Here is a 26,908-nt window from a genome sequence, read left to right on the forward strand (position 1 = left end):
GCTTCCATCTCAGAGAGTCAGGTAAGGAGGTGGGGATGAGTCCAGACTTTCTGAGAGAGCAGGCAGGTATGGAGGGGTGAGCAAAATATTGATAATATTAAACTGAGACTGGAGGGCCCTGCTATCAAAATCCTGAGTCAGCCCAGGGGTCTGGAGGCCCTGAGCATGCCCTCTCTTCCATCCTGCCTGTCCCAATTTCAGGCACTATAGAGTCTAGTCCATAATTACCTTTCAAGCTTCCTCCTGTGACTCCTGAGGGAGAACTAGGCCCCCAGGGACTTCATCCTGTCTACTCTTCCCTCATACCATACCTCCTACCATGGCCTCCCCCCAGTATTTAAACAACTATGGGTGCTTCCAGCAGCACTGTGAATGCTTCCTCCTCTAAGAAATGAAATCCAGCCTCTTCATCTTTGGTGTCATTGCTGGTGGCTGGCCAGGTCTCCATGTTTGCTTCAGGGCCTCTCTGTTTCTGCTTCTATCTGCTTTCCTATTATCCGGGTTCCTACCAGCACTGAAGGAGTTAACTCTGCCAAGGCACCCCCCCCAATCTGGCTCCTAGCTCCCTCCCTCCCTCCCCCTGCTTCCTCTCTCCTCCTCTCTCCCCTTCCCTCCTCGGCTCCACGGCTCCCTCGGCCGCTGCCGTTTCCAGCCCCCCAACCCCACTCCCCCGCCACGGCCCCTCGCCCCTGGCCGTTTGGCAACCCCCCCCATCCCGGGGCTCCCCGAAATCTAGTTCCCCTCCCCCACCCCAGCTCATGCCCCAGCCCCCGAACTCCGGGGCTGCCAGCCCCCGGTGCCCCCGCCCCTCCTGAGAATCGGGGTGTGCTCCCCAGGCCCCCTCCCCTCCACTGGGGAGCCCCTTTTAGAGCCCCCTTCTCCTCCCTCCCACGCTCCCTTGCCCTTCCCTTCTCCAACCCCCTCCTTCCCCTCTCACCCCTCCCCCCATCCTGGCTCCCCCTGCAAAAGTGGGGTGCGGAGGGGGGAGGGGTGAGAACCCACGGAGGGGAGGAACGAAACTCCGATGAAGTCAGAGCCCCTTACCCGCCGCCGCGGCCAGGCCCCCCAACATGGACTGTCTCTGTATAGTGACAACCAAGGTAAGCATGATGGGGGTCTATGTGTTGGGGGAGTGTGAGTTTGTGGGGAGGGGTTAATAGGTTTTATCTGGGACTGGGGGCCAGAGAGTGAGAGCATCAGAAGTAAGATGTATTTGGGGGTCATAATTTAGTTTTGGGGTTCACATCTGAGAAAATGCTGGATTTGGCCACAGGTGCCCCCTGGAGTGATCCTTTGTACCTGTAAAGAAATTGAAAAATTGGGGTGTTCCATGTTTGGAAGGCCTGGTGGGTTTGGGGGTTCACCAGTGCTGTTTGAGGAAGACTTATTTAAGAAGAATCCTGGCTTACATGAGAGTCCTGCTGGTGTGTGTGGGAAGGTGGGCTACATGGGGGGGGGTCCTCTTCCCTTCCCAGGAAAAAGCTGGCTTCTAGGTGCTTTGTCCAGTTTTGGGGGGGCTCCTGGCATTGGATAAAGGTTATTGGTTGTGAGTACCTAACTGGTCTGGGGTATCAGCTGTCAGGGAAGGGGTGGGCCTTCAGATTATAGAACAAGCATCTCCTGGTAGATACATTTGGGGGTGCTCCCCCAATTTGAGTGAACTGTTAATTTGGGGTTCATCAAAGGGAATGGAGATAGTTGGGAGTTGTCAGAGGGCTGGGGCCTGACATGGCTTACCTGAGGGAATAGACCAGGTGAGGCTAGGATTTTGGGGTATTCTCATGGGAGGTAGAAGGTTGCAGCAGCTGAGGTTGCCAGCTCCTGAGGAGGAGGTTGAGAGATTTTGGGAGAAAGTGGATGGTGGGTGGTACAAAATTTGGGGATGGCTCAGGCAGGTGCCCAATGACCCTATCTCTTCTCAGATTGCATCTAGCCCTAGTTAAGAAGGAGGTAGAAGAGGAGAAGAAGGGGACTGTTCAGTTACCCCTGGCACTTGGTATCAAGGTGGGGTAGGACATCTGGATTTAAGGGTCCCTGAGGACTTATGACTGAGGTTACTTGGGTGAAAAGGCGTTGGAGGAGGGCAGGGCTGGCAGCGGTGGGGATGTGGGGATCTGTCCAAGGTTGTCCCAATGGTTGGAGCCTGGAAAAGGCAGGAGAGATTGGATGGGGAGGGCAAGCAAGCTCCTGATGGGATGCAGAATACCTAGCCTTTGCTTCAGAGTCGGGACTGGAAAGCTGGGTGCCTGGTGTGTGAAGGGAGGCTTGGGCGGGTGGCAGGCAGCTGGGGGCTGGGGGGTGGGACAGGAAGTGGGGGCCGGGGGAGGCGGGGTCTGGGTGAGTCACAGGCTGGGGAGGGGGTTATATTTAGTGGGAACTGCAGCTTCTCATGGGAGGGAGTTGAGGACACACATGTTCTCTGCCACAAACTCACACATGTGTGTACACATGCATTGTGCACGTGTGAGCATGACTGGAAGAGACTGGGGATTGAGGACCTTTAGGTCTGGAGCCCCCACCTCCTCTACATCAGGGCTCCTTGCTTGACCTTCTTTTTGTGGGTTTTGGGCTTTCTCCTATGCTGCTGCTTCCCCTCATCCCCTGTAGTGTCAGTGGGTTTTTGTGCCTCAGTTTCTCTGGCCTGATTTCCTTTAATGTCTGCGTGATCCTCTGCTCGTCCTGGCTCTTGCCCTTAGGCTTGCCCCTTGGCCTTAGGCTCCCTGGCTGTAGTCCCCTGTATACAGCTGTATAACAGCTGCTGAAATGTGTGGATTCTGCCTAAAACACGTGAACACAAGAATGTGAGCGAGGGTGAGGGGCTTGCCTGCACTGACAGCTATTCTGGGTGATTGGATGGGTTTATTCATGACCCCCCCCCCCCCCAGACTCCTACTTCTTCGGTGGAGCCTAGAGTTGAGCATCCCTAAAGGAAGGAGGCCTACAGCTTACAGAGAGGTTCATGCCTTTGGGGCTTTACAGAGACTTGGAGACCCAGGCTTGCCACATTTCTTGGCCGGAAAACTTGCCAGCCTCGGATGGCAGGGACTCCAACTCCCACAAGGCCCTGAAGCACAAGATCCCTCACCGTTAGAGGGTTGCAGTCCATAGGACTGTTGGGAGTTGTGGTTCATTTCTATCCAGGGCAGTGGAAGGTAGCCTAAGAGGAGCCAGCAGGGGGCACATGGTTCCTGTCCCCCTCCCCCAAATGCTGTATGGAGTAGGGAGTGTTTAGGCTTTGCGGTCGTTGAGCTCCCTAGCTCCGTCTAAGAGTCTTCCATCTTTCATTGCCTATATTTAGATTCCTGCTGCGGTAATTTAGGGAACATTTTATTGAATGCATACTATGTGCTAGGCTTTGTGCTTTGTGTAAACTCTGCTTTACAGCTATCACTTTGTCTTACTCGGTGCCTATATCTCTGTCTCTGAGCATCTCTTTCTCCCACTCCACCCCCGTCCCTCCCCCTTCTCCCCGCGCTGCTGCTGCCGTTACCATGGTAACCGGCGACGACTAAAGTTGCGTGGCGGACTTGAGGGCCGGGCGAGGGTGGCGGAGGGCGGAGCAGAACTAGTGGGGGTGGGGGTAAAATGGGAGAAAGATGGGGATATTGGCTAGCGCCTCGGGGTCGAAGCGGTTAAACCCTTTGGGTGGTCCTTATTGGGCAAAGCCGAAGGTGCTGGGGGGCGGGGCAGTGTGGCCGACGGCCTCATTCATTGGCCGACAGGGGCGTGGCGGAAAGACTGTGTGGGCGAGGCCGGGGGAGCGAATGGGCGGGAAGTGGTGGAGGCGTGGTCTTCTGGAGGCAGGTGGGCGGAGTCTGGCTTACTCCATCTAGGGAGGCGGGCATCAGTCCTCGGAAAGGGGAGGTGCCTTGGTGCTGGGTTACCTGATTGAAATAAGGGCGGGGCTGACCCAGGAGGGGCGTGGCGAGGTTCCTTTGTGCGGAAAACAGGACTGTTGTTTACGTTACTGTGGGGCGCGAGGGTCTTTAGTTGGAAAGGGGAGTTCGAGGATTGGGACATCTGACGTCTCAATTTTCCTAAGATGGAGGCCTGTTCATATTTTATCAAAGCACTTCTTCTCCCTCAGCTCTATGTTCTAGGGAGACGGTTGCTAGGCGACACCGAAGTCTTTGATTGCAGTGTTGCCAGGCGACGGGGAAACGGAAAATGGAGGGAAAAAGGAAATGGGGGATGGGAGAGGGTCTTAATAGGCTTTAGCGCCCGCTGGTGGAGAAGCAGGGCCTGTGCATTTTCCATTCTAGAAGGAATTTTGAGTCCAGCCCCTTCCGCACCAGCTCCGGAGGATCCTAGCGTTCTATCCGGATATGAAACTAGGACATTGGGGATCATCTTGGGGGCGCGTGTAACAGAGCAGATCACCGGGGTCGATCTCTCATAGGAGAGATTGTAGGGAAATTGTCCTTTCTGTGGACATGCTACTATAGAAGTCGGCCGATTTAAGTCGGCCTCCCCCCGCCCTCTGTGTTTTAAGAGCCTGAGAGGTGGGCGTTCAATGGGAGAATATTTGGAAAAGAGGCTTTCAGCTTCAGTTTTTTAGGAGAAAATGGAAGCCTCTGAAAAGACCTGAGGCGATCGGTTTGGGGTATTCTGGAAGATTTGTAGGTCATTGCAAATTGCCGGCCATATCTAAATTTGGTGAATATTTTTCGAGGCTTCGATCTGGGGAAGTTATTATTTAGGAGCAATCTTTCAACAAAGTTAGAATTCGGAATCACGGAGGGGATGTTGAATTGTAGGGACAGCAACCAGGAAAGGGAGAAATCTATGAACACGAAGGTTAAAGAAAAGGATAGGAAAATATGTTTTAATATAAGGGTTTGGAAATAAATCGAAGAGATTACAATCGAATTTGGAGGGCCTGCTTTAAGGCTGATTAAATCTTCCTTGAAATTGAATTTTGGTGTCGTATTGGAGATTGGTGTATTAGAAAGTCATGGGTATCTCATTAGGTTCAGGGATTTGGACCCGGTACCCCAAACACATTTGAGGACTCCTTATTTGTATGCATATATTAGATTAAGGGCAATATTTGTACTGATTTCAAGATCTCTATTAGTGGTTTGGTAGATAAGATTTAGGAAGAAGTTTAAGGATTATTTTAATTTGAGGGCACAACAAGGATCTCTGTTTTTTTTTAAATCTTGAAGAACAATTTTCTGGCTATTACATGGGCTAGGACTGCAAAGGAGAACTGTGCTGGTTAGAATAGATGTCTTGGAATCTGAGGGGATGCTGTCCACATTAACAATTTTGGGGGGAGGGAGACTGGTGGGAGAGCCATTTAGATCCCTTGGGAGTTCTTGTAAGTGAAGAAGTGTTGCTTGCTTCCCTGTACCCCGAAAGTCCGGTAGTGATAAGATGTCCAGTGAGTTTCAGAACGGTTAGCAGCTTGGTGATTTTGGGGGTGGGGGATTAGGTGGAATAAGACGTTCTTGAGAACTAGAGAAATAGTTGGTAAATTTAAGATTGTCTGTATTTGTAGAGGGGTCAGAATAGGACTGTACCGCGCAAGATTAAGTCCACAGCTGGAACCAGGGAAGTTGGTGGCTAAGAGGGTCTCCCCTCACCCCTCTCTCTCCCAACGTGACGTCTCCCGTACTGCGCAGGCGCCGTCCCCCCACTTCGGCCGCAGCTTCCAGTCTCCGCGGCCGCCGCAGCCCCCGCCCCTCTGCCCCTCCCCCTTCCCCGACCCCGGGACCCTTGATACCCATCCCCTTCCCTCAGTTCTCCTCCCTTTCTCCATGTCGGCTCGGAACAGATTCGCCTCCATGTGTCTCTGCGTGGTACGTGCCGCGGTATGGGCTCCGGCCCCGCTCCTCTCCTCCCGGAGCCCCCAAATCTCAGGGTGCAAGCTTCAAGTGCTGTCGCTGTTTCTTCTGCTGGGCGCGGGGTCTCTGGGTTGCAGTTTCTCGCGGATAGGCTCATAGGTCTCCCCTTTTAACTACTTTGACTCACACCTCTCTGTTTTGGGGGTACAAGCCTTGGTTCCAGGTCCTTCTTTACAATTGGGGCTCCAGTGAGGAGGGGGCCAAAGGGGAAGGAGCAACAGTGACCTGTCACCCTTTTACTTGTCTTAAGCCCCAATATATTGGGGGTGCGGACTTGTCCCAATAGCATCCGAGATGTGGTGGGTCAGGGCCCTGAGTCTCATTTAGGTAAAGGGGGGGGGGTCCTCCTTTCCTGTTTTAGCTCTGCTACTTACAGGTGTTGATCCCCTCCCCAGCCCCCAGTGTTTGCAGTTTCATAGTTACTCTCCCCCACCCCAACTCCTCCAGATATTTGTTTCCTTTCTCTCTCTCTCTCTCTCTCTCTACACACACACACACACACACACACACACACACACACACACACATTCTTGGCCTTCAAAAATTTCCAGGGTCTGAATATAGGCCCTAACCTCTTCCAGCCACATTCTGGAAACTTTGTATCCGTTCCTTGTTCCCCACTTTCCCCATGCTGTCTCCCAATCCTAAGGAGCCTTTTCCTTGGTTCTAGACACTACCCCCCATGGGGGTGAGGCAGAGGGAGGTGTTGGGGGTGTCACTGTGATAAAAGTTTATCTTCATTTCCTCTCTAGAATAAATTATGAAATATACTTCTTAACGATTCCATATTCTTTGGGTGTACCTTGGCATTTCCTAATCAGATTCAGGAATTGTCTTTGTGAGCCCACACTGGGCTAAAACCCTTCCCCAGACTCCAAACCTTGGAGCTGCAAGCTTTGGTTCTGCCTAATGTACCTTGCAGGGAATTGGGAGTCTTGCAAAGTGAGAAAGGAGAACTGCTTCCTCTCCTTACGCCTGGACCTGTTAATTCTTGGGCATCATCCCTCAAATTGTGCACTGCTCAGGCTAAAAGACCACTTTGTCAAGATATGGAGTGAGTAACTTATTTCAGTTCATAAAACTCTACTATCCAAGACAGTTCAGCCTTTGAGGAGAGTTATTTTGCCTATCCCTGTTATCCTTCTTTACTTTTTGTGCCCAGAGTGTTGAAACCTGGAGTTCAAGATTCTCTCCAATCTGTGACCCACAGAATAGACTCAATCTTGATGAACCTCTATTTTCCTTCTTGATTCTAGTTGTCTCTGTGCCCTGGCTGTTAGAGTCTTCATGTTGACGGGACCTATTCCAGCCTCGAATTCTCTTACTGCACCCTTAGTCTACAAAGTTGGGTTACATCCTCATCCTCGATTCATCATCCTTAAAATTTTCAGAACATTGCTCTAGTATCAGGCATTGAATTGGTAAGCTCCTTCCCTTTTTCTCTTCTCTTTTCTTTATTTCTTTTTTTTTTTTTGAGACAGAGTTTTGCTGTGTCTCCAGGCTGGAGTGAAGTGGTATTGTCATAGCTCACTGAAACCTCAAAATCTTGGGCTCAAGCAATCCTCCTTCCTCAGCCTCCCAAGTAGCTGGAACTGCAGACTCACATTACTGTGCCCAGTTAATTTTTCTATTTTTAGTGGAAAAAGGATCTTCCTCTTGCTCAGGCTCATTTCAAATTCCTGACCTCAAGCAATCCTGCCTTGGCCTTCCAGAGTGCTAGGATTACAGGTGTGAGCCACCACACCTGACTGAGCTTCCTCCCTTCTTTAAAAATTAAAAAAAAAGTTTAATTAATTAGTTTTTTAGAGATAGTCTTCCTCTGTCATCCAGAGTGAAGTGCAGTGATGTCATCATAGCTCTCAGTAACTTCAAACTCCTGATCCTTCTGCTTCAGCCTTCCGAATAGCTGGGACTATGGGCATGCATCACCACACCTGGCCACTTTTTTTTTTTTTTTTTTCCCTGAGTGGGGGCCTTGGTATGTTTTGCAGGCTGGTCTTGAACTCTTGGTGTAAGCTTGCCTGGGCCTCTCAAAAAGTGCTGGAAGGAGATAAGATGGGAGAAGCATGAGCCACTATGCCTGCCCCCACCCCCCATTTTTTAAAAATGAAAAAAAACCCTCTTTTTTTAGATAAGGTCTTTCTGTGTTGCCTGGGTTTATCTCAAATTCCTGGCCTCAAGTAATTCTGAGTAGCCTGAGTTACAGGCACATGCAACCATGCCTGGCTTTCGCTTCCTCCTGTTTGATCTTGTACCTGTTGGGTTACCCTCTCTAAATGTTGGGGTATTCAGTCCTTCAGAAACTTTTGGGAGGGAAATTCTTTTTATTTTTTTCTTTTTGAGACAGTCTCCCTATGTTGCCCTCTGTAGAGTGCAGTGGTGTCACAGCTCACAGCAACCTCAAACTCTTGGGCTTAAGCGCTTCTCTTGCTTCAACCGCCCAAGTAGCTGGGATTACAAGGGCCCGCCACAATGCCCGGCCATTTTTGTTGTTGTAGTTATCATTGTTGTTTAGCTGGCCTGGGCCAAGTTCAAACCTGCCCACCTAAGGTGTATGTGGCCAGTGCCCTAACCACTGAGCGACGGGCGCCAAGCCTGGGAGGGAAATTCTGCCTTCTCTTTTTACCCTTGTGTCTTCTGGTGGGTGCATTCTGTCTTCTTCGGTCCCCGAGGGAAGCCTGCATATGGTTCCTTCCTCCTTCCTGAGCCTGGAACTTAGAAGGGTCTGTTTCTGTGGAGGGCGGCTCTTGAGGAGAGGAGTACATGAGGGCAGAGGCAGGCACAGACAGATCCTGGCAGCGTAGCTGCCCTTTGCTGCTGTCTCTATCTGCCCTTTTCCTCTCTCTCTAGATCCTAGTTAAATTCATTTACTGTTGTCCCTATTAAGCTATTACAAGTGGCCCTTGAGATGGCAGCTGGTTAGTTGGGCAGAGAGTCAGGTCGTGTTGGGCTTTTTACTCCAAAAGGTCAGAATGAGACCAGCAATTCACTTACAGGCTAGCATGCTACTCTCTTTCCCTACCTGGGAACCTGGCATCCATTCCTGTCCCAGTCCTGAGCCCTACTGCCTCAGTTCCTTCTCTCTTCCCCCATCCCTTCTTCTATATCTGCATCCCCCATCTAGTATATCTGGATTAGTTGGCTGGGCTGTGGACTGCTGTAGGGCTGGGGATAAGACTCCTGGAGCCCCTTTGCTGACTACTTGGAAACTAGTGAGGCCAGTGAAGGAAGAGCTGGACAAGCTCAGCCTTGTCCTCCTTGGGGGGCTGATGCCAAATACCTTCCAGTTGAGGGGCCAGACTTTGGTTCCTGGCTGGGGTGTGCAAGGTGCTGGAGCGCCAATCACTTATGGAGTAGAGGCTGCAATGGAGAGACTGAGGCAATGAATGGGGTGGGATGTAATGCAGAGCAGGAGCAGCAGGAGAGCATGGGAGGGGAAGGCAAGGACATGGGGAGTAGGACTAAGATGATGAGGGAAGCAAAGAAGATGGGGAGGGGATGTAGAGAATGGGGGTAAAGTACAAGTGTGGGGCTAGAGTTCTGAAAGGATGGAGAGACTTGAAGATGAAGGCCTGGGAAAGAGGTGAAGACACGGATGCCAGAGGAGGGGCTACGCCAGGTAGAAGGCCAGGGTCCCAGAATGTGAGGAGCAGGAGTTGGGGGCTGGGCTGGGCTTGGGAAGGGCTGAGAGGTGCTGAGGCCCTGGCGGGAGAAGGGGCTGTCGGGAGCCAATGGGCTAGAGAAGAGGGCGGGGGAGGAGCTGCTCAGGCCCCAGGGCCTTCCGCACTGCACTAGCTGGGGAAAGAGGAGGCGGCCAGGGCGGCCAGCTTGGAGCCTGAGGCACTGGGCCGGCCCCAGTGACGCCTCTGTCCCCATCCCCAGAAATACCGCTACCAAGATGAAGACACGCCCCCTCTGGAGCACAGCCCGGCCCACCTCCCCAACCAGGTAAACGCCCCCGAGCTGGTGCACGTGGCGGAGAGGAACTTGTCCCACCTCGAGGCCGTCCATGGGGTCGTGGGCCACGCCCACCTCTCCCCCTTCAAGGTAGGAGACCTTGGCGGCCCCCTCCCCAGTGTGGCCCTCTGAGCCTCGGAGCTGCAACAACCCCCAAGGGCCAGTAGGGTGAGAGAGAGAGCGGTGAGGGGAAGGCTGGGACTGGGTTGGGGACATCTGGGGGTTGGGCTCCTGGGGCATGGGGGAAGGGACACTTAGGGGGCTGGAAACACTTTAATCCCACAGAGGAGAAACAGGCCAGGCAAGTGGGAGTGGGTGCAGGGCCTAAAGCCAGAATGTGTGTGTGCGCGCGCGCGTGTGTGTGCTCACAGTGCATCTGTGCTTTCACATTGTGTACATGTGTGTTCAGATGTGTGCATCCCCCAGGAGGCTCCCGACACCTTCACAACCGCATCTCCATTTCTGTTGTCTGTGTCCAGAGCTCTCTTCCAAGGGCCTGCTGCCCTCATTTGCTCTTATCCCTTCCCGTCCTTCTCCCCCATCTCTGCCTCTGGGCCTGGCTCAACCTGGCCCTGAGTCTCCAGCCCTTTCCATCTGCCTGGCCTGAGACTTCACTTGGTGGGGCCTTTCTGTCTTGTCCCCTGCCCCAGCCTTTGCTCCCCTCCTGTGCTCTCTCCCCCTCCGCAGCCTTTTCCTCCCTGCTGGCTGGCTGGCTGGCTGGCTCTTGAAATGCTGTCTCTCTCTTCCTCCCACGCATTCTCCTTCTCCCTCTCCCTGATCCCTGGCTCAGGCCTCTGCGGCCCAGTCAGTCCTCTCCCTGTGCCAGCCAGCTCCCCTTTCCCCAGTTTCCCTTTTCCCTGTTCCTCTCTTATCTTTCCCCCTTTCCTTCTCTCCTCTCATCCTCTTGGGCTTTCATCTCCACCCATATCCTTTTTCTGCTCCCTCTGTCCTCTTCTTATTTACCTCCACCTGTCTCAAATTCTCCGCCTTCTTTGTGCTTATAGTGTTATCCATTCTCTAGCCCTGGGGAGGACCTGTTTCTGAGACCTTCCATTCTCCAGTCCACTTTCTATGTTCTTCCCCCTCTCCTCTTCTGGGGACACAGAATGGGGAGGAATGGAGAGCAGCAGGCAAGCTGTGAGATTGAGGGGGACACGGTGGGGTCAGGAGTAGGGATTCTAGGATGTTGTGGGATGCTCTGGGGAGGGTAAGGTTGCTAACATTTTACCAAGAAGATGGGGAGTTTCTGAGTCCAAGGATTGGAGGAGGGCAGCAGCAGGTTTTGGAGTGAGAAGTGGCAGAGAGGGGTTAGAGGAGCTGGGAAGGATAAAAGGTCCTGGTGCAGGGGCCCGACAGGGATGAACCTGAGAAAGCAGAGCAGCATATGGAGCTGATTAAGAGAAAGGAAAATAAGGCCTTGGAGTTGGGGAGGGTGCAGAGTATTTGTGTAAGACTCTGTGGCTACTAGCAATGAAGGAAGGGGTTTTTATTAAGTTTCTGGAGGGCAGGGGGAAGGTGAGAGAAGGTAGGCTTGAGGGGTGGTAGTTAGTACAATGCCTGGGAGTGCTGGGGTCTGAGCTCAGAAAGCAGAGGGAAGTGGAGGTAGAGTATCCGGAGGCTGTAGGCATGGGAGACAGGTCTCAAGACAAGGCTTCAGCTGGGGGACAGGAGAAGAAGCCCCAATTTTCAGAGGAGATAGAGAATGGGTTGAGAAGTGAAAGATTACTTGTGAGTAATCTTGAGCGTTTGAAGATTGGATAAGGGAGTGTGGTAACTGTCTTTATTGGGAATCAGAAATTGGGATGGAGGACGAGGACAGAAGATTGATAAGGATTGGGGCTGGAGTTTGGGATAGGGACAGAGAAGCAGCTGGAGAATGAAGCCTAGGGTTGGAAGATGGACATGAAGGACTTAAGGACAGGGATGTAGATGGAGGGTGTGGGATGGTGGTAGAGGCAGGGATAGGAAGTAGATGAATGTAGTGCTGGTTAAAAGATGGGGCTAAAGGAAGGAGGTTCTAGGTGGGGATGGAGATGGAGGATGAGGCATAGAATGAGGTTTTGGTAGTGGCCATTGGATGGACAACAGCATTTGCTGAGATTTGAAAGATTAGAGGATGGTGTTACTGTATTTGTGGGTATAAAAACTATTATAGAGCTTAAAAATGGTCAGTTTGTAGGATTGAGAAATAGTAAGAGAGAGGAGGGACCCCTTTGGAGGAGGAGAGAAGGAGGGAGACTAGGGAATCCTTGTGTTTGGAGGGCTCCAAATAATTATTTGTTTAGGGAGGAAATAGGTTGGGGACCCCCGAAGGAGACTCTTCGCAGCCTCCTCCCATTGCCATAGAGACATGGCTTCAGTTGCCTTGGCAATTGGGGAAGCCCCTAGGACCGGCCTGAAGCTACCAGAGCCTGAGAGTCTATAGAGACCCGGCGACTGACGTCAGGGACCTGGGCACGCCCCGCTTTAACCCTTTCCTGTAGGAAGTGCGGGTAGGGAGTAGATGAGCGGGATAGGACCCGGATGTCTTTCACCACTCCTCTTCCTGACGTCCTTTGCACTGCGTGGGGGTGAGGGGCGTAAGGGAGAGAGGAAGGCAGGTTATCCAGGATGCGCTGTGCCCGCAAACCTCTTCAGCCTGGCCTTCTCTGGGCCTGGCTATCGCAGGGTGGGGCCCAGGGCAGGAGAGGCGGGCCTAGCGGATCACTTTTGCGTTTGTTCGGGAATCTGGTGGACCGTAGGCCACGCCCCATCCCCCGACTGTTGTCCTGACGACAGGGCCTCCCGAGGTGGGTCTCCCCAGGTCTTGGCTGGTTCTAGATACCGTTGCTAGGCAACATGGTCCCTAGAGGAAATGGTGGATGGAATGGCGGGTGGATGAGACTGAGGGAGGGGCCTGCAGGTGGGGAACCCCGGATTCCTGGCGAGAAGGGTTTAGGGCAAATGTGTGTGAAGGTGAGAAACAAACCATGGGGAGGATTGTGACGATACCTGGGCGTATCGTGGAGGGGGTGTAGGGACAAGGATGAGGGCAGGAAGAGGGGAGCAGGACCTGGTGGACATGAGCCTTAGGGTGTATGTGTGTAGCACATAAGGCATGTAACACCCTGTGGTGTTACATCCGGTGAGAAGCTATCCCCCCCAAGCCAGTGCCCCCTCTCTCCACTCTTCACCATCTGCTGCTCCCATCTCCGTCTGGCTGTCTCCCCGCTTTTCATACACCTCCTTCCACATGCAGGGGGCCTGGACTGGGCAGAGTTAGATCCAGCTTACGTGCACCTGTACATGTGTGTGTAATATGGATTGAGGGTTGGGCCTTGAGGAGCTCTAAGGGTGGTAGAGTGGGCTTGGCTAAGAGGCTGAAAGGGTAACCAGACTGGTGGGCCCCTTGGTTATGGTCTCCCTCTTGAGCCAAGGCTCAGGCAGCTTTGTGTCTCCTGTTTCCCCTACAGGCCAATTCTCCCCCTGTGATTGTCAACACAGATACCCTAGAAGCCCCAGGATATGTGAGTAGTTTAGATTTTGGGGCTGGGGCCATTGCAAAAGGGAGGGAGTGAGGGAGTGCCTGGGTCTCAGCAGTAGAGGAGGGGAAGGCTCTTAGGCATGAATGTCTGTCTCATTGTTGTTGTGTTTCTATCCCGTGCTGGAGTTGCAGGTGAATGGGACCGAGGGGGAGATGGAATACGAGGAGATCACATTGGAAAGGGTGAGCAGGCTCCTCCATCTGAGGTCCCCTTTCCCTGTTTGCGTTTCCCTCTGTGCCAATGTTGCCTAGATGGTTACTGCCTTCACCCTGACCCTTCCTGTGCTGGCAGCAGCTCCCCAAACTGTTTTCCTCTCTGCTCACCTTGGTCAAATTAGACAGTGAAGGGAGCTGACCCTCTTCCCTTCCTTCTGCATAGGGTAACTCAGGTCTGGGGTTCAGCATCGCAGGTGGCACTGACAACCCACACATTGGTGACGACCCATCCATTTTCATCACCAAGATCATTCCTGGTGGGGCTGCAGCCCAGGATGGCCGTCTCAGGTAGGGAGAGCAGACAGGGATTAGGATGCTGGTTCCTTAGAAAAGGAGGGCCAGAGCAGCAGGAAGCTCCTGGCTCAGGACCATCTTGCTGCTCCCAGGGTCAACGACAGTATCCTGTTTGTGAATGAAGTAGACGTGCGGGAGGTTACCCACTCTGCGGCAGTAGAAGCCCTCAAAGAGGCAGGCTCCATCGTCCGCCTCTATGTCATGCGCCGGAAACCCCCAGCTGAGAAGGTCATGGAAATCAAGCTCATCAAGGGGCCTAAAGGTAGTGACTCATTTTGTCCCTACTCTATCCCCATGGTCCATGCACCAAAGCCTGCATCCTAGGCACCTGGGGACCCACCTCTGCCCTCCCCCTCCATCCAGGTCTTGGCTTCAGCATCGCAGGGGGCGTAGGGAACCAGCACATCCCAGGAGATAATAGCATCTATGTAACAAAGATCATCGAAGGGGGTGCCGCCCACAAGGATGGGAGGTTGCAGATTGGAGACAAGATCCTGGCGGTGAGAACCCCATCACTTTTCTAGTCCAGAGCTAGGTCTCATCTGCTGGCCCTAGGCAGGCCCAGGTTCCGTATCACTTCACCTCAGCACATCTGCTTTGGGGCTATTTTTGGTTGTCTAAACTTTGCTTCCCTTGACACCAGGTTAACAGTGTGGGGCTGGAAGATGTCATGCATGAGGATGCTGTGGCAGCCCTGAAGAACACGTATGATGTTGTCTACTTGAAGGTGGCCAAGCCCAGCAATGCCTACCTGAGTGACAGCTATGCTCCCCCTGACATCACAACCTGTGAGACCCCTCAAACCCCAAAGCTCCCCATGTCATGCAATCCCATGACATCCCTGTGGCCATTCTTCTTCATGTGTTTTCCATCAAATAGCCACAACCTCTGATACTTGCTGTAGTTGGAGAAGAGATGGAAAATCAGTTACCATAAAAGAATTAGAAAAGATTGTCAATGATCTCTTCCCTAGTAGGCATAAAGCCCAGTTGATTTTATGGCTAATTTTATCAAATTCTCAAGGAATAGATAAATTTTATTTTATTTATTTTATTTTTTTGAGACAAAGCTTCAAGCTGTTGCCCTGGGTAGAGTGCCATAGCATCACAGCTCACAGCAACCTCCAACTCCTGGGCTCAAGCGAGTCTCCTGTTTCTGCCTCCCAAGTAGCTGGGACCACAGGCGCCTGCCACAACGCCTGGCTATTTTTTGGTTGCAGCTGTCATTGTTGTTTGGTGGGCCCGGGCTGGATTTGAACCCGCCAGCTCAGGTGTATGTGGCTGGTGCCTTAGCCACTTGAGCCACAGGCACAGAGCCGGAATAGATATATTTTTTTTTTTCCTTGAGACAGAGTCTCACTTTGTTACCTTTGGTAAAATACGTGGCATCATAGCTCAGCAACCTCAAACTTGTGGTCTCAAGTGATCCTCTTGCCTCAGCCTCCCAAGTAGCTGGAACTACTGGAGCCCAACAAAATGCCCAGCTATTTTTAGAGATAGGGTTTTGCTCTTGCTCAGGCTGGTCTTGAACTACTGAGCTCAGGCAATCCACCTGCCTTGGCCTCCCAGAGTGCTAGGATTACAGTTGTGACTGGCCCAAGGAATAAGTAATTCTTATGCTCTTTCAGAATGAAGGAAAAGGTAAAAGGTTTCATATTTTATTTTATAAGGCCAGTTCAAATGGTCACAAAGACAACATAAAAGAAGGAAAATAATAGACCCATTTTCCTTCTGACTAGAGAAGCAAAAGTTTACAATAACGTAGTAGCAAATGAAATACAGCTGTGTATTAAGATAATAACATTGTCACAAAGTAGCATTTGCTTCAGAAAAAGTGGTGGTCCAATAGTAGGAAATCTCTTAATATGATTCAGTATATTAAAAAATTAAGGGAGGAAAACTACAAGATCATTTCAGATAGATGTGGGAAAGGCATTTGATGAAATTCAGTGTCTTTGTTTTTTTGAGAGTCTCACTCTGTCGCCCTGAATAGAGTGTTGTGGCGTCATCATAGCTCACAGCAACCTCAAACTCTTGGGCTTGAGCAGTCTTCTTGCCTTGGTTTCCCAAGTAGCAGTGGCATGTGCCACTATACCTGGCTAGTTTTTCTATTTTTAGTTGAGATGGGATCTTGCTCTTGCTCAGTCTGGTCTAGAACTCCTGAGCTCAAGCAATCCACCTGCCTCAGCCTCCCAGAGTGCTAGGATTACAGGCATGAGCCACTGTACCTGGCCTCAATATCTTCTTTGAATGAAAACTTTTTTTTTTTTTGAGACAGAGCCTCAAGCTGTCACCCTGGGTAGCGTGCTGTGGCATCACAGCTCATAGCAACCTCCAACTCCTGGGCTCAAGTGATTCTCCTGCCTCCGCCTCCCAAGCAGCTGGGACTACAGGCACCCGCCGCAATGCCAGGCTGTTTTTTGGTTGCAGCCATCATTGTTGTTTGGTGGGCCCGGGCTGGATTCGAACCGGCCAGCTCAGGTGTATGTGGCTGGTGCCTTAGCCGCTTGAGCCACAGGTGCCGACCCTGAATGAAAACTTTTAGTAAACTAGAGACAGAGGAATTTTTCTTTCTTTTTCTTTGTTTTTAAAAGATAGAGTCTCATTATGTCACCCTAGGTAGAGTTCCTGTGGCATTATAGCTCATAGCAACCTCAGACTCCTGGGCTTAAGAGATTCTCTTGCCTCAGCCTCCCAAGTAGTTGGGACTACAGGCATCTGCCACAACACCCGACTATTTTTTTGTTGCAGGCCTGGGCCAGGTTCGAACCCACATGCCTTAGTGTATGTGGCCAGCGCCCTAACCACTGAGTTACAGGTGCCAAAACAGGAATTTTTCTTAACATGACGAACAGTACTTAACTAGAAACCAACAAATAACATTTCACAATACTAAAATGTTATCAGTGTGTTCATTATTTTAGGAACTAAGAAGGATGCCTCTTATTTCTGCTTTTATTCTTTACTGTTTTAAAGCAGGGTTTCTCATTGTTGGTATTCTTGACATTTCTGGGCCCTATAACTCTTTTGTTGTGGGGAGTTGTCCTGTTCATTGTAGGATATTTAGTAGTATCCCTGGCCTCTATCAGATGACAGTGGTACTCCTTCCCCATCCTTGTCATAACAATGAAAAATGTTACTGCCACAGCAAAGTTACCCTGGTTGAGAATCACGGCTTAGGAGATTTTAGGCAGGTATAATAAGACGAGGTAAATAGATGTTTTTTTAACATTTAAAAAGAGAAACAGTTATCTTTATTTGTAAGTTATATTATTGTTTATCTAGATTAAAATCTAAGTGAATTAACTGAAAAACATAGAAATAATATGGGAGGTTAAGAATGTAGCCATATGGCTAGGCACCAATGTCTCGCACCTATAATCTCTGCACTCTGGGATGCTAAGGTGGGAGGATTGCCTGAGGCCAGAAGTTTGAGACCAGCCTGGGCAACATAGCAAGACCTTGTCTTTGGAAAAAATAGACAAATTAGCTGGATGTGGTGGCATGTGTCTATAATTCTATCTACCTCAGAGACTGAGGCAGGTGGATTTTGAGGCTGCTGTGATTACCCAACTGTACTCTAGTCTGGGTGACATAATAAGACCCCCCCCTCTTTTTTTAAAGTGGTCATATGTAAGATAAATACCAAGAATTAATAACTTCCCAGCAATAATGAATTGCAGTGGGTAAAATGATCCTTTTCACTATAGGAAAAAACTATACAAAATTCTTAGAAATAGAAACTTGACAAGAAATGTAAGATTTATATGATGAAAATGATGAAACTTTACTGAAGGACATAAAACAAGGCTGGAAGGAGTGGAGAGTCACGCTGTGTTTCTACATGGGAAAACAGTATGCTAAGCATCTCAACTTTCTTCAAATTAATCTATATATTTTATGCAATCCTAACAGAATTTTAATGTTGTTTTTCCCCCTGGGAACTTACAGGGTTGATTCTAAAGTTCGCTTGGAAAAATATGTGTGGGAGAATAGCTAAGACATTTTTGGAAAAGAATAATGAGATGTGACTGCCCCTACTAAATATGAAGTCATACTGGAAAACCATATGAAAATCACTCGATATTTATCCTAAATGCCATAACCTACCAAAAGGAGCTCGGGCTCTTTTGCTGATTCCAAATCTTGGGCAAGAAATATGTAAGAAATGTATGCCATCTTTTATATTGGAAAGCAAGAACGACATCCAAGACTACTAGGGTCATGTTAAAGATATGGAGCTGAATGAACTGAATGGGCTCCCACCGGCCATTCCATAAAAACTCATTATATTTGTTAAGATCCATGAGGTCATAATAAAACTTAAAAATAATTTGGAGGATGCTAGGGAACGCATTCTGAAACTGGTAAATAAAGGGAGAGAGTTAAGCATTTATCCTTCCTTTCCTCTACAAAATGCTCCTCTGATTAATCAAAAGGTTGACACAGGACAGTTCTTTTTTTTGAGACAAAGTCTCACTATGTTGCCCTCAGTAGAGTTCTGTGGTGTCACAGCTCACAGCAACCTCAAACTCCTGGGCTTAAGCGATTCTCTTGTTTCAGCCTCCCAAGTAGCTGGGACTGTAGATGCCCGCCACAACGCCCAGCTATTTTTTTGTTTCAGTTGTCGTTGTTTAGCAGGCCTGGGCTGGGTTCGAACCCACCACCCTCAGTGCATGTGGCCGGCACTGTAACCACTGTGCTACAGGCGTCGAGCCCACAGGACAGTTCTTTACAGAAGAATTTCTACTAAGACATGCTGTGCCTTTCAAGAAACAAGATAGACTATCATGGTATCACCATTTTGCAGTTGCTGATGACTATCAGAATCAGGCAGTAAACATCAGTGGCTGCTAAAACTTAGGTGAGATGCTAATGGGGCACTTTATAATGGATGGACTGGGCTGACATCCTAGTGATTAATCCTAAGAGGCTGGGTGCAGTGGCTCATGCCTATAATCCTAGCACTCTGGGAGGCCAAGGTGGGTGGATGGCCTGAGCTCAGCCTGAGCAAGAAGACCCCATCTCTATTAAAAATAGAAAAACTTGTGGGAGCCAGGTGGTATGGCTCTCGCCTGTAATCCTACCACTCTGGGAGACTGAGGCAGGTGGATTGCCTGAGCTCAGGAGTTCATGACCAACCTGAGCAAGAGTGAGACTGTCTCTAAAAAAACAGCTGGGCATTGTGGCAGGTGCCTATAGTCCCAGCTACTTGGGTGGCCGAGGCAAGAGAATCCCTTGAGCCCAAGAGTTTGAGGTTGCTGTGAGCTGTGACTCCATAGCTCAACTCTGGGAGACAGAAAAAAAAAAAAAAACTTACCTAACAGCCAGGCACTCCTGCATCCTGTGGTCATGCAGTGGCAGGTACACAGCATTACCTGTGAAGTACACAGTACTTACTCAGAAAAATAATTGAACTTCATTTTGATTGAACCTCTAGAACAGACTACTTGTTTGCAGGAGATACTGGGTGGAGGTATAGGTTAAACAACACCACAGGGAAATGAGCAGTGATTTTTCCCTGTTACTTGTGTGTTTCCCATTCTATTTCCCTCATAGAATGTGTGAAATTCTTTTAGACAAATGACTTAGCTTTTTCAATAAATAAAGTGACCAAGAGGAAAAAAAAAGGAGGGAGGGGAATTTTATGGATAAAGAGACTTGAGAGACACAGCAACCAAAATAAAGCCCCCAAACAAAGTGTTCCCCATCCCTGGCATTCCAAGAACATATAACCTGGAAATCCTTTATCCCCCAAGGGAACCATCTCTGATGTCATTTATAAATTCTTGACCTTGACATCGACATTGGTGTGATCTGATGTCCCTTTTGCCACCCCGCCCTAGCATTTCTGGCAGAATAACTTCCTTCCGTCTGTGTTGAGGTCTCTTGGATCTCTAGGGCGAATGTGGGCTGTGGAGGCTGCTTCTCCCCATGCAGTTCCACCTCATCCTTCCTCCATGTCTTTCCTCAGCTTATTCCCAGCACCTGGACAATGAAATTAGTCACAGCAGCTACCTGGGCACTGACTACCCCACAGCCATGACCCCCACTTCCCCTCGGCGCTACTCTCCTGTGGCCAAGGACCTGCTGGGGGAGGAAGACATTCCCCGGGAACCGAGGCGAATTGTGATCCACCGGGGATCCACAGGCCTAGGCTTCAACATCGTGGGTGGCGAGGACGGTGAAGGCATCTTCATCTCCTTCATCCTGGCCGGGGGACCTGCAGACCTCAGTGGGGAGCTGCGGAAGGGGGACCAGATCCTGTCGGTGAGGGAAGGCCTGCCCCTGCCTATACCACCCCTCTCCTCCCAGGGCAGAGCCCAGAGCTCTTGGGGAGGGGTGCTAGTGGTCCTGGTCCTGTTGCTGGACCACTCCCTGTTCCACCTGGACTGGAGAAGGGCTGCCTCCCTCTCTCCCCTGACTTGGCTTTCTTCTCTTGCCTCTAGGTCAATGGTGTTGACCTCCGCAATGCCAGCCATGAGCAAGCAGCCATTGCCCTGAAGAATGCGGGTCAGACAGTAACGATCATCGCTCAGTATAAACCAGAAGGTACCAGGCCAGAAGCTCCCTGTCATGTGAGCTAAGATGATCCTCAGAACTGTCTCCCCAGCTGATGGCTTCAGTGGGGGCGGAACGGGTGGTAGGATGGGGGCAGAGCTCAGGAACCTTCTTCTCCTTCCTCAGAGTACAGCCGATTTGAGGCCAAGATCCACGACCTTCGGGAGCAGCTCATGAACAGCAGCCTGGGCTCAGGGACTGCCTCCCTGCGGAGCAACCCCAAAAGGGGTTTCTACATCAGGTCTGAGGCTTCCCAGCTGGACTCCTCAGGCCCCTCCAGATTGCTCTGCGCCTCATGCCTGCCCTGTTCCTCCTTCCCTAAACCCTGCCTGCTCTGGCTTCCCCACCCAGGCCTGACGCTCAGCTGGTGTTTTGTGTGCTGGGCTGCACAGGTTACCATTTGAAATCCTCCACTTCAGTTGGAAAATATCCTTTAAAGTCTCAAGTGTCCCAGTTGCCTTGTAGGCCCTGGTCACCCTGGCCTTCCCCAGGACTCTCAGACTGCCCCCTGATTTGGCACCTAATGCTCGGATAGCAGGAGCTTTCAGGGTATTTTGAATGTGTACCCAGCCTTCATATCCCTGTGGGCAGTCCTGGGGAGATGAACCACAGCTCTCTTGCCCTGTCTCTTGTCTCTCCAGAGGCATTTTGCTTCCTTCTTCCTTTATTTTCTATTTTATTTTTATTTAGTAGAGCCTCTTGCTCAGGCTGGGTTCAGACTCCTGAGCTCAAACAGTCCAGCTGACTCACCCTCCCAGAGTGCTAGGATTATAGGCGTGAGCCACTGTGCCCAGCTATCCTTCTTAGGGCTCCTCTCCCCATTGATTCCTCTTGCCCACTGCCCCACCTCCCAGGCTAGCACTGTGGCTCAGGTTTCTGCTGGAACTCTCTTCTCGTCTCCGATCTTATCCACTTGTGAACAGCCTTATCTGCTGCTCTGTTCTGCACATGTCTCAGAGCTGTCAGCCCCAGGCTGACCTCCTCCTGGAGTCCAGACCTATACTTCTGGCCATCTGCTTTCTGGCTGTCTCCACTGGGATATTCCACAGGCATCACACCCTCAACATGTCCCATACTGAGCTCATCATCTTTCTTCTTGTGTTTTTTGGATCTGTGTTCTGTCTTGCCAAGTCAGCTTTTTCTCTCTTGCTGAGTGGCACCATGGTCTACCCAAATGCTGACTCAAACCTGAGTCCTTGCCTGGCCCTTCCCTCCCTGCTGTGGTCTCTTCCCTATCTCCTGTCCCAAAGGTACCCTGTATCTGTTCTGTCAGAGTGGTCATTCCTTCTTTTGTCCTGTCTCCAGGGGTTGTGACTTATTGAGAGGAGTTTGATAAGCATAGGAATTTTGGCAGATTCTAGGTTACCCCTATGGCTTTGTGATGTACATATGTATTGCAGACTGATTTCTTTCTTTCTTTTTCTTTTTTCTTTTGAGACAGAGTCTGGGTAGAGAGCCATGGTGTCACAGCTCACAGCAACCTCAAACTTTTGGGCTTAAGCGATTGTCTTGTTTCAGCCTCTCGAGTAGCTGGGACTACAGGCACCTGCCATAACGCCTGGCTGTTTTTTTTGTTCAGTTGTCGTCGTTGTTTAGCTGGCCTGGGCTGGGTTTGAACTGGCCAGCCTGGATGTATGTGGCCGGCACTCTACCCATTGAGCTATGGGTAACTGCAGACAGACTGATTTCTTGAGTGGGGAGAGTTCTGGCTCTCACTCTGGAAACGGCATTCAGCAAAGGCGGAAAGATGGTTAATATTGGTAGTGTTCCTGAGTTATAGTAGAGCTTTTGGTCCTCACACAGGTTTTGGTTACCTCAGGGTCTGTAGTACTCACAGGGGTGCCATTAGTAGGCTGGGTCTCAGGGTGTCTGGTGCCAGCCTCTGACCGACACCCACTTGCCCTCCAGGGCCCTGTTTGATTATGACAAGACCAAGGACTGTGGGTTCCTGAGTCAGGCCCTGAGCTTCCGCTTTGGGGATGTGCTGCATGTAATTGATGCTAGTGATGAGGAATGGTGGCAGGCACGGCGAGTCCACTCCGACAGTGAGACGGATGACATTGGCTTCATCCCCAGCAAACGACGGTGAGGTTCTCGGGGTCTATAGCTTTCCTGCCATAGGTGCTGAAGTTCCCAAGGTCCTCCAGGGTGGGAAGGCAATAGGGTATGGGTCTGCCCTCTGACCTCTTGGGGGTCATCTGCTGGGCCCTCCTAGGGACCATGACTCCCATGAGGGTTTGGGGCAGATAACTCATTGAGAACAGGTTTGGGGGCCTGCTGGGAGATGGAGTTTGTCATGTGGTCCAGAGGACGAGGCTGTAGGGCTCCTCACTGAACATTTCCCTACTCTCCACCCCTCTATATATCCCACAGGGTTGAGCGACGAGAGTGGTCAAGATTAAAGGCCAAGGTAGGTGGAGGAGGAAGTGAGCTTGGGTATAAAGTGCAGGGCTCTTGGAGCTGAACTCTTTAACCAATTTCATGACCTGCTTTTTCTTCCTAGGACTGGGGCTCCAGCTCAGGATCACAGGGTAGGTAGGGCCAGTTCGGGAAGACATGGGGCGAAAAGAGCAGCACTGAGCTGCTCTTGACATCCTCAGAAAGGTGCATAGGGGCTCCAAGTCCCCTGCCTTGGAGCCCCTCGTAGATATCCTGTCTCTCACCAGGTCGAGAAGACTCGGTTCTGAGCTATGAGACAGTGACGCAGATGGAAGGTGAGCCCTGGCCTCTCCCTTGGCCCCAACCCCTGCTACTCCCCCTCTGTGCACAGTCTAAGCTGGGCTCTCTCTGCAGTGCACTATGCTCGCCCCATCATCATCCTTGGGCCCACCAAGGACCGCGCCAATGATGATCTTCTCTCCGAGTTCCCCGACAAGTTTGGATCCTGTGTTCCCCGTGAGTGCTGAGACCTTGGGTATGGGTAGAGTTGGGGATGGGCCAAGGAGCCCCACCCATGGGGAGCATAGGCAGATCCACTTGCAGGCAATCAGTGTACAGGGGGACACAGTATTTGTCAGAAGTGCTTCTCAGCTACCATCATGTTCTATTATGGCCATTCCCTGGCCAGAGACATGGGGAACCCGAGGTTACTCGGAGAAGGGGTTCTATCCATTCTGTCTTTGTGTTCCCACCAGCCCCCTTCCACTGAAAGACCAGCTGGGCTCTTTGGGGGCTTGATTGATGTAAGCATCTTTTAAGCCAGAGGAATGGTGGCTAGATCTTTGGGGATGGGGTGACTTCCTGGCAGATACGACGCGGCCCAAGAGGGAGTATGAGATCGATGGCCGGGATTACCACTTCGTGTCATCCCGAGAGAAAATGGAGAAGGACATTCAGGCGCACAAGTTCATTGAGGCCGGCCAGTACAACAGCCACCTCTATGGGACCAGCGTCCAGTCTGTGCGAGAGGTGGCAGAGCAGGTAGGACCTGGTGGGCACTCTGTCCTTTTCTTCTCTCCCCTCCCCATTGCCTCCCTCCAGCTCTCTCTAACTCTCTTTCTCTCTGTCTCTTTCCCTGCTGGGTCTCGGCTCCACTCCTCCACCTCATTCTCCTCTTGGGCAACTCTGTCTGACCACCTGCTCTCTTGTGCCCCATTCCCTGCTCCCTCTCACTTCCTGACCCCAAACTCTCCATCACCATCTGTCTCCTTCTCTGCTCTCCTCCCTCCTCATTGCCCCATTTCTCTTCATGTGGCTTTGTCTCTGGTGGCCTGGCCTTCCCCACTTGGTCCCTCCCCTTTTCATGACCCCCTCTGGTCCTCTCTTGGTTTCTCACCTTTTCTCGGGCCTCCCTCCCCTCTCCCACTCCTGCTAACTCATTTTTCCTGCTGCTCCCCACCTTGTCTGCCCTCTCTCCATGGCTCCTTTCTCCATCTGCCTCCCCTCCCTCCCATCTGGCTCTCCTTGTTCCTTCCATCTGTCTGTCCTCCCCTCTCGCCTCCTATCCTACTTCCTTTCTCCTTATCCTTTGCTTTCCTTCCCCACCTGTCCTGTTCCTGCCTTCTGTACCCCCACTCCACTTGCTGCTGCCTGTTACCCCTGCCACCATCTTTTGGGTCTTCCTGTTTTTCTTCTCTCCATTCTGTCCCATCCCTGCTCTCTTCCCCTGTTCTCCATCTTCCGCTCTCCTTATTCTCTCTGTCCTTTACTCTGTCTGTTCATACCCACCTTCCTGCCCTCACTCTGACTGCCCACGTGTCTTCTGACAACCATGTTCCTTTCCCTTTGGCCAACCTCCTGTTCCCTACCTTTCCATGTCCCGTGTCCCATCCTGGCTCCTCTGTCCGTCCTCTCCCACCACCTGCTGGCCCCCCTCCACCCACCCTGCCTACCCCCAGGGGAAGCACTGCATCCTTGATGTCTCAGCCAATGCCGTGCGGCGGCTGCAGGCGGCCCACCTGCACCCTATCGCCATCTTCATCCGCCCCCGCTCCCTGGAGAATGTGCTGTGAGTATGGTCCTGGGGGCTTCCCCTCCGCTCCCCCACACTTTTGGCCCTATGCCTCACAAGGCCTCTGCGTTGAACTCTCCCCTCAGAACTCTGGACACCGGTTCCAGTAGCCCTTGAAAGGGATCTGCACGGAGAGCTGGAACCCAGAGGATGCAGGGAGTCTGGGCCTTTCCCCTCCTCTCCTGCTTGGGGCATGGCAGGACTACAACTCCCAGCAGCCCCTGGGGCACATGCCCACTGGGCGAGCCAGGGCCTGGGGGCTGTTGGGAGTTAGAGTCCAAATCCCTTCTGTGGGGCTGAAGGCTGGAAGGATGAAGCTTGGGAGAGCTCCCTGGAGTAGTTGGGGTGGGCTGTGGGTGGAGCTCATCTGTGGCCCCAGAGGATACTGGGAATTGTATTATTTTACTATGTACTCCAAATGAGAAAATACTGATTGCAACTTAATGTCAGTGGAAGGAGGAGGTGAAAGACAGGGTGGGACTTGCTCTCAGCTCTGTATCTCCCTCCCCTTCACAGAGAGATTAACAAGCGGATCACAGAGGAGCAAGCCCGCAAAGCCTTCGACAGAGCCACCAAGCTGGAGCAGGAGTTCACAGAGTGTTTCTCAGGTGAGACTGCAGTGAGGCGTTGCCAGCACACCGAGCACCTTTGTTCAGCTTCAAAAAAGCTGCCCCCACCGTGCGGATGGCTTAGAAAGAGGTGCTCTTATGGATGGTTGCAGCTTGATAGCTCGTGGGTTATAATTAGAAAAAGGTGCCCCTTCATTTGGGCTGGTGCCACCCGCTTGGCCAGGAGTCCTCTGGGCCTTGGGCTTACTCCCTACTCTACCCCACTCCCAGCCATCGTGGAGGGTGACAGCTTTGAGGAGATCTACCACAAGGTGAAGCGTGTCATCGAGGACCTCTCAGGACCCTACATCTGGGTCCCAGCCCGAGAGAGACTCTGATTCCTGCCCTGGCTTGGCCTGGACTCGCCCTGCCTCCATCACCCAGGCCCTTGGTCTGGACTGAATTGCCCAAGCCCTTCACATCCCCTTGGCCTCCCTCCCACCCCTTCTTATTTATTTCCTTTCTAACTGGATCCAGCCCACTGGAGGGGGGACACTCCTCTGCATGTATCCCTGCACCCCAGAACTGGGCTCCTGAACCCCAGGAACCTGGGGTCTGGGGGGGGAGCTGGGCTCCTGGTTCTGAGCCCTTGCTCCTTAGGACCCCTATTTCCTCCCGCCCCCAACGCACACACACACCCACCGGGGGCCACCTGCCCTCCCCCATCTTCTCCCACACACATTCCAGAAGTCAGGGCCCCCCTCAAGGAGCACTCGCTGCAGGGATGCAGGGCCATAGGCTCCGCTCTCTCCTGAGGCAGGGTTTGAGGTCACCCCTGCCCTCATCTTGGCTCCCCATGTCCCTTGATTTCTCATTTATTTTTTCCACTTTTTTTCTTCTCAAAGGTGGTTTTTGGGGGGAGAAGTAGGGGACTCCACTGTGGACCCCCTGCCTTCTACATGCTCCCCACCTTTTTTCTTTGCTGGTTTGCATGAGTGGAAGGTCTAACTGTGGCTTTTTTTTTTTTTCCTGGGATTTTTTTTGGGGGAAAGGGGAGGGATGGGTTTAGGGACTGGGAAATGTGGGAGGGAGGGTGGGGGGCAGGGGTCCGGGGGTCGGGTGTCCGGGAGCCAGGGAAGATTGGTAATGCTGCCGCCTTCTGCAATTTATTTATTTTTTCTTTTGAGAGAGTGAAAGGAAGAGACAGATACTTGAAACTTGGTGTGTGGCCTGGTTATTTGGGATCTGGGTGTGGAGGGAGACAGGGTGGAGCCACAGGGATGTATGGATCCTTCTTCACCCCAACCCAAAGAGAATAAACTGGCCTAGAAAAGGGGCCATGGACAGAACTGGTAATTAAGGAGCTCCCCTGGGCTGTCTTAGTCCTGTTGGGTGGTCCAGTGGTCCTTAAAGGAAGACACAGAAGAAACTTTTTTCCTTTGTGTTTGTGGAGTGTGGATAGAGCTGGGCTCTGGAGATGATCTGTGCAGAAGTTTGCTGGTAGGAAATGC

The 26,908-nt window shown here is 51.5% G+C and overlaps 1 protein-coding gene across 11 annotated transcripts; it reads left to right on the plus strand.

The window, feature by feature from the left end:
• The first annotated feature begins 596 nt into the window (after window positions 1-596).
• On the plus strand, window positions 597-26,614 carry DLG4 (discs large MAGUK scaffold protein 4). 11 transcript variants are annotated; one of them, XM_053567564.1, is made up of 21 exons: window positions 670-1,100; window positions 7,106-7,270; window positions 9,732-9,797; window positions 13,259-13,312; window positions 13,453-13,512; window positions 13,709-13,833; window positions 13,932-14,101; window positions 14,203-14,339; window positions 14,483-14,627; window positions 19,813-20,108; window positions 20,288-20,390; window positions 20,526-20,640; window positions 22,308-22,484; window positions 22,773-22,809; window positions 22,903-22,930; window positions 23,066-23,113; window positions 23,193-23,294; window positions 23,647-23,819; window positions 24,737-24,846; window positions 25,366-25,457; window positions 25,689-26,614. In XM_053567564.1, exons 5-21 carry the CDS (start codon window positions 13,483-13,485, stop codon window positions 25,793-25,795), a joined length of 1,995 nt encoding a protein of 664 aa, XP_053423539.1. In that variant the 5' UTR covers window positions 670-1,100; window positions 7,106-7,270; window positions 9,732-9,797; window positions 13,259-13,312; window positions 13,453-13,482; the 3' UTR covers window positions 25,796-26,614. The 11 variants fall into 11 exon arrangements, with proteins under 11 accessions (XP_053423532.1, XP_053423533.1, XP_053423535.1 ...); XM_053567557.1 differs by lacking the exon at window positions 7,106-7,270 and having other exon boundaries at window positions 597-1,100; window positions 9,732-9,896; XM_053567558.1 differs by lacking the exon at window positions 7,106-7,270 and having other exon boundaries at window positions 597-1,100; window positions 9,732-9,896; window positions 13,462-13,512.
• The last annotated feature ends 294 nt before the right edge of the window (window positions 26,615-26,908 follow it).

Source organism: Nycticebus coucang, chromosome 18, assembly GCF_027406575.1.
Source record: "Nycticebus coucang isolate mNycCou1 chromosome 18, mNycCou1.pri, whole genome shotgun sequence".
In the NCBI taxonomy this organism is placed as follows: domain Eukaryota; kingdom Metazoa; phylum Chordata; class Mammalia; order Primates; family Lorisidae; genus Nycticebus; species Nycticebus coucang.

Bases quoted from the DNA above. Each gene is read 5' to 3' on its own strand.
- DLG4 (XM_053567557.1), top strand. From the start codon at position 1,071: ATGGACTGTCTCTGTATAGTGACAACCAAG. The intron at 20,391-20,525 runs GTACCAGGCCAG...CTCCTTCCTCAG, and splicing joins CGCTCAGTATAAACCAGAAG to AGTACAGCCGATTTGAGGCC. The intron at 22,810-22,902 runs GTAGGTGGAGGA...TTTTCTTCCTAG, and splicing joins GGTCAAGATTAAAGGCCAAG to GACTGGGGCTCCAGCTCAGG.